The 12,298-nt window shown below is 46.3% G+C and overlaps 1 protein-coding gene across 44 annotated transcripts in view; it reads left to right on the top strand.

Moving 5' to 3' along the window:
• Tcf7l2 (transcription factor 7 like 2) overlaps nt 1-12,298 on the top strand; it is a 202,743-nt gene that overhangs the window by 166,706 nt on the left and 23,739 nt on the right. For all 44 annotated transcript variants that reach the window (XM_090345847.1, XM_090345841.1, XM_090345839.1 and 41 more), the window contains one exon: nt 11,285-11,417. In XM_090345847.1, the coding sequence (XP_090201973.1) occupies nt 11,285-11,417 (133 nt within the window). The remainder of the gene's footprint in view (nt 1-11,284; nt 11,418-12,298) is intronic.

The following is a 12,298-nucleotide window of genomic DNA, read 5'->3' as shown; positions in this document are numbered from 1 at the left end:
GCTTTTTGTTGTTGTTTTTAAATAAAGATTATCGTGATCTAAAACCAGCTTTATGAGGTGATTAGTAACTTTTAAACTTGTGAACATTTTTTTTCTTTTTCAATGAGGGGGGGATAGGTATGTAGGGAAGAGACTTAGCAAAGTAATTCTAAGCAATAAGAGTGACGGGTGTGAGCATTTGGCGTGTATCTAGCCAGAAATCTGGAGCCTTTTAAGATGCCCCTTTTCAGCTCTTTAAGTGAGCGGTACAAAAGGAGGGGAAGCTGGGGGAAAAAGGAAAAGTAAGGAAAGCCAGAGGGAGGAAAAAGAAGAAGAAGGAAAAAAAAAAAGCTGGCCCAGTCCCATCTTGAAGGTACAGAGAAAGTTTTCCTAGAGGTGGAGAGAGGGCAGCTCGGAGCTGTTATGTACCCCAGGGATGCGGTGATCGTGGGGATGGAGGATGTGAATGGGAAGTCAGGCGCCGTGGCCTCCGGGGTCTCTCTCTTGCAGCACTTGGGCGCTTGGCACCTCAATTTGAATTGCTGGGTGAGTAGCCTGGGGTGTGTGTGTGTGTGTGTGTGTGTGTGTGTGTGTGTGTGGTCAGTGTTCTTGTCCAACATGCATGTTCTTAACCATTAAACCTTAGCTTTCTTCCTCTTCCTCCTCCTCCTCTTCCTCCTCCTCCTCTTCCTCCTCCTCCTCTTCATCATCATCATCATCATCATCATCATCATCATCTATTATTTTTGTCTTTGATTTTTTGTTAAAACAAATGATTAAAACTCCAGACCCAAAATGACCCAAAATGAATGGTCAGTACAGGATTATATCCTAACATTGTATACTTTACACAGTGGCTTTTTGGGGGAGGGGAGAAAGGGTTTGAAGAAGACGGGAGGAGAGCAGGTCTGTTCATTCTGTGGCTAGTGAGGTGGAATCTGGAAAGGGGTGGCAGGGTGAGGGGGTCCCTTCTCACTAGTCCCTTTTTTCTTCAACTACCTACACGGGCTGCGTTGCAAGAGAAAAGCAAAGCAGTGGTCCTGTGTGGTAGAGGAGCGTGCTTTCAAAGCTTGAGATGGTCTGGGCTGCAGTAGCAGGCCTTCTGTGAGCTGCGTAATTTGGTCTCATTCGGTGCTACCTTTCTATGGTTCTGCCTTTGGTTGTTATTTATTTTCAATCTCAAAATGTAGGCAGTGCCTCCTCCTTCCTCCCCCTCTCCCTCCTCCGGTATTCAGTGGTATTGGGGGGGGTGTTGAACTTAATAAAAATATGTTTTGGAAACCTGAGCTCAAGACTGATGACAGCTTGTGTGTGGCTGGTGATCAGGACAGCCTTTCTGCCATACAAATGTGGCTTTAGGATGCCTCCTATTCTCCGTCCTGAAGTACCATCTTTTGCATTCTTGTGGATCTGGAGGCATGCCTGCATTGGCTCGGCCATCACTTTTATTAAATGGCTAAACAAATATTTGCAGTGGGCCACCAAGTTCTTAGATGTAATTTTGGAGGGAGAGAACGTGAAATAAACCACAGATCACAAGAATCTTTATGGTGGATAGCTGAGCATAAAGCATAAATTGTGTACATGTGTACAGGGTTCTAGTTCAGTCCTAGATTGTGTAAGCCACCAGGAACTGCTGGCTACAGCTGTTGGTCTGTAATTTGTGTGGCAGCTAATTTCATATCCAGTGCTTTCTCATGAAAGATTCCTGTAGTAAACATTCCTCAACTGCCATTGCAGGCATCTCCTGTCTATAATCCTAGCTATTCAGGAAGCTGAGATCTGAGGATTTTAGTTTGAAGCCAGTTCAAACAGGAATGTCTATGAGGCTCTTATCTACAATTATCCACCCAACAGCCAGAAATGGAATTATGGCTCAAGTGGTCTTGCAGGGGGAAAAAAAAAGCTCAGGGACAGTGCCCAGGCCCTGAGTTCAAGTCTCGGGACCAGCACACGCATATACGTACTCTCACACACACACTCTCTCTCTCTCTCTCTCTCTCTCTCTCTCTCTCTCTCTCTCTCTCTCTCTCTCTCTCTCTCTCTCTCTCTCTCACACTACTGAGTTACCTGGGCTCTTGTGTTGGTACTTAATAGCCCTTATGCTTCTTTGGGGAGCATAATTTCCCATTCTGGAGGCCTTAGGAGACAGACTTTGCTTTTAAAGGGTGAATTCCAGACTCCAGTGATACAGATATTATAATCTTTATATTGTCAACACAGCCTGCTGCATTGGCATTTTCTTAAAGCAACAGAACCTGCGACCTTGTGTTCTTAGGGAAACATCTCCTTGGTGGTTTGGGGTTGGTGGGGGGCCCACCTGAGCTATGAAATGGAATTCTTGCCTTCTGCATTATTGTAGAATGTGGTGAAATGTTGACACACTGTCTTACCACACACTTTTGCAACACATACTGGAAAACTCCAAAAAGCAAATGTCGCCTGGGTCTTTCCCTTCAACTCTTCGCATAGTGTTGGATGCTTGGCCTGACTCGCCCTGCAGCGACTTCAGGTCGTTTTCTGTAGGTCATTTATGGAGTCTAGGCGCCCTATGAGGGCACCTAGTGTCTGGGACACTCTCAGGGCAAAAGGGAGCAGCAGGATGCTGCTGGTCTTCTCTTTGTCTTCTTTTCAGTGAGCCTTTGTCCCCTTGTTGCCGGATCCCAGGGGCTAGGTGTTATGAATTTGTTGGATAACATGAATGAAATGTTCCTTCCCCTTCTCAAGTTAATCACTCATTTTAGCCAGGGATGGCTATCAGAGCCAGGGGGCTCTGATATTCTTGCTTTCTGAAGGAAATAGATGTTTCTTGACCTTGTACTAAACTCCATGGAACAGGCAAATACAGACTGGAGATCAGAAAGTTAGGCTCATGGTGCTGGAGAATGGACAAAAGACATTTTAGGCAGCTGGTCCTTGGAAAGAAGTCAGGGAGGTGCTGTGGGAGTTTGTTCAGTGCTTCTTTCTTGAACTCCCCAGGATGTAATAACCATTAAGCACTTAAAATTTATTCTCGATCAAAATTGGTGATTTCCTTCCCATTGTGTTTCCGAACTCCCTAGATTTGAAGTTGTTGTGTTTGCGAGGTGAGGGCGGCCTGGAACTCATTATTATGTTTAAAAAGTTACTTCGAATGGAAGCTTTGGGGTTTGCTCATTTGGAATAGGTTAGATTTATCCTTGGCTTGGGTTTGAAGATCCGCCTCTCCTAGAAACAGCTGTACCCTCTTACCCAATTCCCAAACACTCGCTGCAAATACGGGCGCACAGCAAGATTGATTATGCTAACACTAATCATTTAATACCCAAGTAGTAGGGAACTATTTGGCGGGAGGGTGGAGGATGCAGATTCCTGGGAAATGACTTAGGAGTGAAGTAGTCGCTCCTTCATCCCCAAAATCTGGTGGAGGATTAGGGTAGACATGGACCCCCGCCGTGCCTGTTCACCCCTTCCTGACCTTCTGCTTGAGGATTCCTCTGCTGCTAGACAGAGGCCAGCCAGAAGGAGAGCCCGGGAAACTGACTAGCCAGGGAGTTGAGCCTGGACCTGTGGGCCAACTTGTGAGCTCGCAAGGGTTTGAAGGGTTAGTTGGGAAGGCACAATGGGATGCTTTCTTTTTATTGGAAAATAAATGAGAATGAGTGGAAATAAATTATGTGTAATGAACTTAACTGGAAGTAATTGTTGAACAGCCTGTGAAAGCACAGCTTTGCTGGGGCGGTCTTGGCTGTGGTTTTCACAAAGCCAGGCAGCTGTGGCCCATCTTTGTTTTTCTGGTGCAAAGACCCTTCCCCTCCTCCCCCCTCCCCGCCCCCGTTGCATTACCCCCACCACCACACCTCCAGCCCACATATCTTATTGTTCTCCCTACCTTTCTGAGGGCAGAAAAGAGCTGAACTTGACCCCCTCAGCCCTCAGTGATTGGCAATGGCAGTCTGGCACATTATCCAGCTAGGTTATTATATGAATATTAGAAATTAATATTGCTCCATTGCCCCTCCCCCCAAAGGCTAAGGACTTAAGGTGGTTTGAGTTAGTTCTATGTATATGCATGCATGTGAGACTCTGGTGAAAAGTGGCTGCACCTTTGGCTCCTCCCTGCCTGCCCTATTCAATCATTTCCTTGCAAGAAGAATTTTCATGCCTCTGAGAGTCCATGGGAAACTATGAATTGGCAGAATTTTGTAGGCACTGGGGAGGCTCTTCACTCTTCCTTTTCTTGCTGTCTAAATTGATTTGATGTGGGGCCTAGAAAGCCAGCCATTGATAAATGACAAAATAAGCAACACCCTTAGAGCCAGGTACCAGGCCCCTTTTGTGGTTGTTGGCACCTGAGACTATGTAGCCTTGGCAGGCATTTTGCCTAGCATCTGGCCAGAGGTGCAGGCCCTGCACTGCTACTGTATCTTAGGGGCCAGATCTCTTACCACCTTGCTTCTCCAAATAGAATCCAAACCCAGAGGAACCTTTCCTCTTGTATTTATTCTTTTCAATAGCATTTCAGTGGCTCTCAATAGATAGCTGGTCCAGGAACACAGTGTACTGTGAGCTGGGCAGAGTGGAGCAGTATTTACCTAGGAAAGCGCCCTGATGATTGTCCTGACTATGTCCTAGCTGGGCCTCTAGTGACTCTGAAGGGAGAGGGAAGAGGGGGTCACTCACCGTTGGGATACCAGGGTATCCCACTCACCTTGGTTGTCTGACCTGCAAAACAAGGCGGGTAGAGTCACCAGAGACAGCAGCCCTCCTTGGTGGCAGCGCAGCCGTGGCCTTCCCAGCCCCCTATGGGTCCAGTGACGCCAGATACCTATGGAACATAGTTTACTAGTTACCATTGGCCTGGATGCCACTGTAGGAGGCGACCTCCAGATACACTATAAACCTGGCTTTTGTGTTAACCTGGAATGAATGCTATCCCTACTCTAAGCTGATTTCAGCCCCTGGGAGGGCTGGTAATTTAAGACCACCGAAGACCTTCCATACCCATATTGAGTACGTTGGAAAAGGCTGACAAATGCTCCTCTGTGTGGCTTTTGTTTTATTGTGCTGGACTCCTGAAGGCACTTTCTAGCCCCGTTTTTCTTGTGGAGAAAAGAGAGCGCCATGGGGGAAGGGGCTGTTTCAGGGGAAGCTGATGGAGAGGCCAGGGTTAGCAATGGCTGTATTTGTTTCCAGTGTCTGCTGATTAATAGGTTGTAGTGGTGAATGGCAAGCTTTCATTTGCTTTAGGTCACCCTTCTTCGTTAGAGGAGGTTGAGGGGTTGGAGTTTGAGGGGTCTAGCAGAGTGATCCAGAAAGGGCCCCGAATCAATCATTCCCTTGCCAAGTCCCGATTTATGAGCAGCGTCAGGGTGTGGGTGTGGGCGTGGGACTACGAGGGTGGCTCGGCCAAGTTGCAGAACACTACACTTAAAGGGTTCTTGAAAGGTCAAAGGTCAGCCACAGGGGCATCCTCCTCCTTCCTCTCTCCCCCCTCCCACTGTAGCCTGATGGATACTCCTGGTGGAAAGGCTTTGTGTGCCTTTACAGAACCTTTTCTTTATAATTTAACTATTCAGTGTTCAGACCCATGAAGCTGTGAGTGAACAGAGCGGGCAGAACAGGAGAGGGCTTGGCTTGGGAAATCGTTTATTTTCTCTGAGTAGAAAGCCTCAAGTCCTAATAATTTGAGGATTTGGTCCCTTGTAAATAGACATTGTTTATTTCATTTAATGGGTTCAGATTTTCTACTTTGCCTTTGGTTTCTTGTTAGCCCAGAACTGACCACATGGAGTAATTTTTATCACCAGAATCCTGCTGGGCCCTGATACTACCTGTTTGTGTTTGGGGTGCAGAAACATCCTATTAAAAGTCTTAGTTTCCTATCTTGATTGTCTCTCATAATGAGCCCAGTACCGTAAAACCTCTGCTACAAATCTTCAGTACATTCTGACTGGGGGACCCTGAGCTGCTCCTAATTTTGGATTTGGGAAAAAGATGAGCAAGGGGCAGTTGTCAGGCAACTGGTATAGGTTGCAGAGAACTGGTTGGTGGGAAATTTGATGCCCACTGTTTGAGTCCTGCAGCATCAGCATCCATCAGAAGGTTGGCCCAGGCTGAGCTCAGGGCATCATGGCAGGTGCCTACCCCCAGTGATTTATGTTTTTAGCTATCCCTGGGATGATTGCAGAGTGGGATGGTGGAGATTGAAAGGTGGGGCTGCTGAGTTTGGAAACACTACTCTCCCAAGGCACATGTAACCCTGGAAATATTTCTTTAACTAGTCTGGGGAACTGATCACAAGCACCAGACATCATGGGTTTGCTGTGAGATTTAATAGAATGTGTGTGTCTCATGCTGTGAACATGGAGGCTAGTGTACCCCTCTCCTCCACAAAAACGGCTAGCTCTGAACTGCACCGGGGTGGGGGACAGTATTTTGCTATGGCCATTGGTTAGTTCTTGTCCTCACCATACACACTTGAAGTGGCTCCCTAGTTGAATTTTAGGTGATGAAATTTGGGCGGCTTACATCATAATCTGCGAATGATGTGGAGTATATTATGAAGACGTTTTTGTGACTCAGAGATTCACGATTTTCCTCATATTCTCACAGGGTAAAATAAATAATAATGACATCTTCCTGGACTGTCACCGCCATGGCCTGGAACATTAGTTGTCATTGGTTTTGTGTCCCCAGATAGTTCTGAAGTCATGCTTAGGGAAAGTAATCCCCTAAAAGGTAGCAGGGTTTATGGTGCAGATTGTTGCCTTGAACGTTGGACTTTGTCTCTCCAAAGATAAAAGGCGGAAGAGGTAAATATTGTAGGCTTTTCAGTCCAGTACCACCATCCTCCTTCCCCTGCCCCAGCAATGACTGTTGCTTTCTTTTAGTTCCCATGATGCATTTCTAGAAAGTTAACTGTGACCTGCCCCCTCTAGCAAAGTTACTTTTCACATCTGGCTTTTCTTATGGTAGAAAAACAGCTTTAAGGGTAATACTTATAGATCTCTTTACAGTAGTGAAAGCTGTTAAGAAAAGGAGAAAGTCAAAGGAAGTTCGTATTTTTTATTTTTTTCTGATTTATTTACATTAGCTCCTATGTCTTCTTAACTCACTGGTGTCAATCTTACTTTTTCACATAGGGATGTTTTCCTCATAAGAAATAATAATGGAAATATAGATATTCAGTGCCACATTTCCAAGGGCATGTGACTGAAGCACACATGACCAGAAATCATTCATATAGCCCTGCCCCACTAATGGCATCCTTACCTTTGAAACAACAGACTCAGTCTGGGCTGTATTCTAGAAGCTTCTAGAGGAGTAGCTTACTTCTTTACCATTTGTACCTGCTGGATTGTATTTTGCAGAGTTTTATAAGACATGTTTAGCAGTGTGCCAAGCACATAGTATTGAGTACTTTGTAGTCACAGCCTCATTCTATTTGCACAAACCTCTGAAGTGGGCACAGTTCTTCACCAGTTTATAGAGACTGAAACAAAGCCTTCGGAGCAGGAGAGAAGAGAGATCACTCTGTCAGACCTTGAGGGATGTTTGGGAATTCCTTGAATTCACAGCCCTTACTCTGAGTTCCTGTTTGAAGCCCACAGACTCTAAAACTACTTTAAAGGCACTGGTATCAGTGCCCTGGACTCTGCAAGAGCACAGAACTGGATGGTTTCAGATAGACCCTTCAGTTTTCTCTGATTCCATGTCAATTAGTTAGAAAGATCCCAGTCTTTATGTGAAACAAGCCTGTGTGGCAGCTCTGTTTATTCTTTTTCTTCAGCCATGTGCACTTGTAGCTTTGGAGTTCTCTGTGAAGTTTTTGAGGTGATGCTCACTGCTCCCACTGTCTGGGCATGGCAGAGAACACAAAGTTCTAGAAGACACAGATCATATCTTTAAGGAAATTAGAGTAGGTCCACCCCAGCAATGGGTAGGATATCATGCGGAAAGGATGAACCCATAAGGTTGTGAGGCTAGAAAGACACAGGCATGTGTAAGAAAGCCCTCTATCATAAAGCAGTCCTGGTGAAGGTAGGTTGGATGGCGCAGTGGGTAGATGAGTCAGGTAGTGCTGATATGTCATGTAGGTCAGACAGGAATACCCCAGTAGAACTCTTTTTTTGTTGTTGTTTTGTTTTGTTTTCCCCTGCTAAAACCAGGCAGCGCCGCTAATTCCAGTCTGATCTTCTACCCCCTTCGACTCGATCACCATACTATAGAGCTTTGGCTGGCCACAAGACTGGTTAGGCAAGGGGTGGGTATACAGAATCACACAGGGGCTGTCAGGGAGATTAGATTTTTATTAAAATTGCCCTTCTACCTGTATCTTCCTACAATCATTTTTCTGATGGCCTATGACATCATCCTTCATATTTCCCATTCATCTACTTAGAAGGTATCTTGGGATCTGTATTTTGACATTGTAGACAAGACCACATCACTAGACAGTTCCTCTCTAATCAAGATAAGTAATAAATTGCCATCATGAATAGGATTACCAAGTGCTAGGGCATTACCAGCCTCCCTGTGGCTTCTCTAAGGACTCAGGCTTGAATCAGGGTTAGAACTCATCTTTTAGCCTCTGTGTGTCCCTATGCCCATAGGGTTTTCTGGCCTAAGGCTTCTCACTCATGCCTGCCACAGAGCTCGATAGCTTGCATCCTGAGCCTTAGACCTACTCTATTAAGTTAGTGTTGAGATTTTCTAGGACTGGAGATGTGAATTCATGATAAGCATTCTGAAAGATGTGCAATTCAGCTAGAATTGACAAACACGGGTGTTGTTGTTCAACCTCCATTCCTCTCTGTCTCAGGATAGATTATGCTTGCACCTGTCTTCACTGCTTATGGTAGTCTTGCTTCCATGGTACCTGATCCTCCTCCTTCTCCCTCTCTTCCTCATTATTTCTAGTAATATTATTATTGTCAGTACTAGGGATTAAACCCAGAGCCTTGGGCTTTTTACTAGGCAAGTCCTCTACCACTTGAGCCATGCTGCCAGTCCTTATTTTAAACTGTCTGGAACCTCAGCTTTCTATCACTGAAAGTTCCCAAATGAAGAGAAAACTCAAGGAGACAGCAGCACTTTCTCTTGCTCCTGATGGTCTCTGCCCACAACCCTCTCTCCCTCCCTTTCAGCACACTGTGAGAGTTAATCTTTGCTTTGTTTCATTCTAAAGGCAAATATTCCCCTAAAGGATGCTCCTCCGAAGATTCTCTGTATGTCTGTGAACACAGGAGCCTCCATCCTAAGGGTCAAAATCTTGGCCTAGACTTTCCTGGCTGCCAACTCTTTTTTTTTTTTTTTTTTTTTGCCAGTCGTGGGGCTTGAACTCAGGGCCTGAGCACTGTCCCTAGACTTTTTCTCAAGGCTAAAGCTCTACCACTTGAGCCTCAGCATCACTTACAGCTTTTTTCTATGTATGGGCTACTGAGAAATCGAACCCGGGTCTTTGTGCACGCTAGGCAAGCACTCTACCACTAGGCCAAACTCCTGGCCCTGTGGCTGCCAACTCTTAAGAGACTGTTATTTCCAAAGCTTTCTCTACTCTGGTGGCTTTAAACTTTATTATTTTAATTTGCAAGATGGTAACCAGGCTTCTGGAAGCAACTAGCTAGCTGTTTCCTCTGGAGGAGTCTGTAAACCAAGCCTTTGGAGGTGTTCTTTTTATGTAGTTCTTTCTGGAGCTTGAAGTGGAGTTCTACTGGGGCTCCAGCAAAGGGTCTTGAGCTCTTGCTCAGCTTTTACGCTCTACCACTTGAACTATACCTCTAATTGTGGCTTTTTGCTACTTATTGGAGATAAGGATCTCTCAAATGTGTCTACTTGGGCTAGATACCAACCACTATCTTCAGATCTCAGCCTCCTGAGTAGCTAGGATTATGGGCGTGAGCCACCAGTACCAGCACTTTGTAAAGATACCTTCCCCACAACTGAGTGGAACGAAGTGTTCTCGCCCATGTTCTATGTGGTCCTCATCCCCTAAAAAAGAAAAAAAAGACCCAAAACTGAAGCTAAGAGAGCTAACTGCTCGGTGGTCCCTGAACTCAAGAGGCGCTAGTGGGCAGCGCTGCAACCTGACTTCTTTTCTTTGAATGCAATTCCTTTTCCTTGATGTTAATGCGAGTTGTGTCTTCCTAAAAGTAATAAAAGGAAATGAAGACACGTTCGAAAATGAAACTTGACTCTAATCCATTCATCAGCTAACACTAGCCTCTTTATCTTCCCTGGTACCTAATCTGGTTAAATGTCCCTGTTGTAGGATTTTAGTGAAAATCCTCTATTGGGAATAGGGTTTTTTGCAATTGGATTACTCTCAGTAAATGGCCCAGTAGTTCGCTTGTTTCAGCTTAATTTTTTCTTTGTGATCTTGCTGGGCTGAGCGGAGGAGGGGAGTGGACTGAGTATCCGCTGGGGAAGAGGAGAGCATTTGGGAAGGCCTGCCGATGACAATAAGAATCATATTTAAAATCTTTTTTTTTTCCTGCTTTCCTCCATGGATCTATCCTCCACTGCCCCCACTCCCATCACCACACTTGTACTTTGTTTGCTCAAACAGTCCATTTCTCAAATGCGTACCTTTTATTAGGCCAATTCATCATCATCCAGTTAATTTATTAGTGGTCCCTGATGACTCCCTAATGAAATTCCTAATGAATCAGGGCTGTGGTAATCTGCATAAAATATGCAGGTGCTTGCCAAGCAGTTTAGAGCTTTCTAGTAATGTTCATACTCCCACCCAAAGCTTGAGTGGGGCTTTTCATCCTAGCTTCATGGGAAGGATTGCTTGTGTGCCTGCTGTTTCTGAAAGCCAGGAAGGGGAGAGGAGGTGGGCAAAGAGGCTGGGTGGGTGGGACTTGGGCCCTGCTAGGTTTCTTGTAAATGAAGGTTTTCCTAGCTGGTCCCTGTGAAGCCAGCCTGCCTCCTGGAGGTCCCACCGTGGGGCCTCAGGAAGTCGGAGATCCCCCCCTATGTGCAGAGTGCAGTAGGCCTAGGAGATAAAAGTCCCCATTTCTGACTCACCTAGCAATCAGAAAAGTGCAGAGGACTTGGGCTCCATGATGGGTGGTGATGAAGAAGGTGTTTAAAAAGCCAGGCTCTGTAGGGAGGTGAAAGCCTGAAGACCTGTGCAGAGAGCCATCTTAAACACTACCTCTTACTTTTAAGTGGATTGGGGAAGTGGGGGTGGTGTGGGCAGGCTGGAGTGTTTCTCACGACATGGAAGGAGGGTGTTGCAGAGGACCAGGGCCCGTTCTCTGAAGTCTTGGGCTGTTGGGGCCAGCTGACAGTGGCTTCCTCTGTTCTTCTCCCACAGTCGAACAAAGTGCCCGTGGTGCAGCACCCCCACCATGTCCACCCACTCACGCCTCTCATCACCTACAGCAACGAACACTTCACCCCCGGAAACCCACCTCCACATTTACCAGCCGACGTAGACCCCAAAACAGGTAGGTCTCGGGCCAGGCTGTTGTGGTAGAAGACTGGGCTGGGTTTGGGGGGCTCTGGAGGACTGGGCAGGCCTGAATAGGGAGTGCAGGGTGGGTCTACGGGGCTGGGGCTGCAAGGGTGGTAGAGGCTGGACAGGAACTATGAGGCCACCTCCTGGCCGGGTGTAATGCTTTCCTTCTCCCCTTGGGAGAAGTCCATTTGTAGGAATCAGACTTCCCTAGGGAGCCTGAAGGGTCGTCTTGGGAACCGGGCTAGGGGTTCCTTGCAGACAAAGTTGGAAATGGTAATAAGCCCAGAGGCCTCCCCTAGACTCTGGCTCAGTTTCCTGGAGGGGTCCCTCGTGTGTGTGTGTGTGTGTGTGTGTGTGTGTGTGTGTGTGTGTGTGTGTGTTGTTTGTTTGTTTGTTTGTTTCTTGTTACCTTTGGCTTCTATCCTCCCTTCTACTCCCCTTTGTTTTGTCAAACCCAGTTTATAGAGGAGAAAAGTGAAGTGCAGGAAGGTTTTGTTAGGACAACCAACAGGGTCCCAAGCAGAAGCTGCCACATTCTCCAGCCATTGCATTGCTCCCCTCTTCTCCCCACTTGATCCTTGTCTGGTTTAGAATGTTTGATGTTGTTTGTCTTGTTTTGTTTTTGTTTTTTAAGAGGGGAGAAAGAAAGCCAGAGTCGCCTTGTAGTCCTCCTTACAAGGTCACGTCTAATGGGCACCCATATCTACTCTTAGGAGAGTAGCTAAGGCCCAGGCTGCTGAGAGGCTCCCCTTCCATTTAGTGGCTTCCTCCACTGGAGGAATCTCTTCTGAGACTCTTGTCAGAGGGAGTTGTTGGTGTCTTGGTGGGGTGGCCTGGCCCCCACTGCCCCTGAAAGAAGCCACACATTAG

This window comes from Megascapheus bottae, chromosome 15 (assembly GCF_031878675.1).
Source record: "Megascapheus bottae isolate mThoBot1 chromosome 15, mThoBot2.hap1, whole genome shotgun sequence".
In the NCBI taxonomy this organism is placed as follows: Eukaryota; Metazoa; Chordata; class Mammalia; order Rodentia; family Geomyidae; genus Megascapheus; species Megascapheus bottae.
This window is presented reverse-complemented; position numbering and strand designations above follow the sequence as displayed.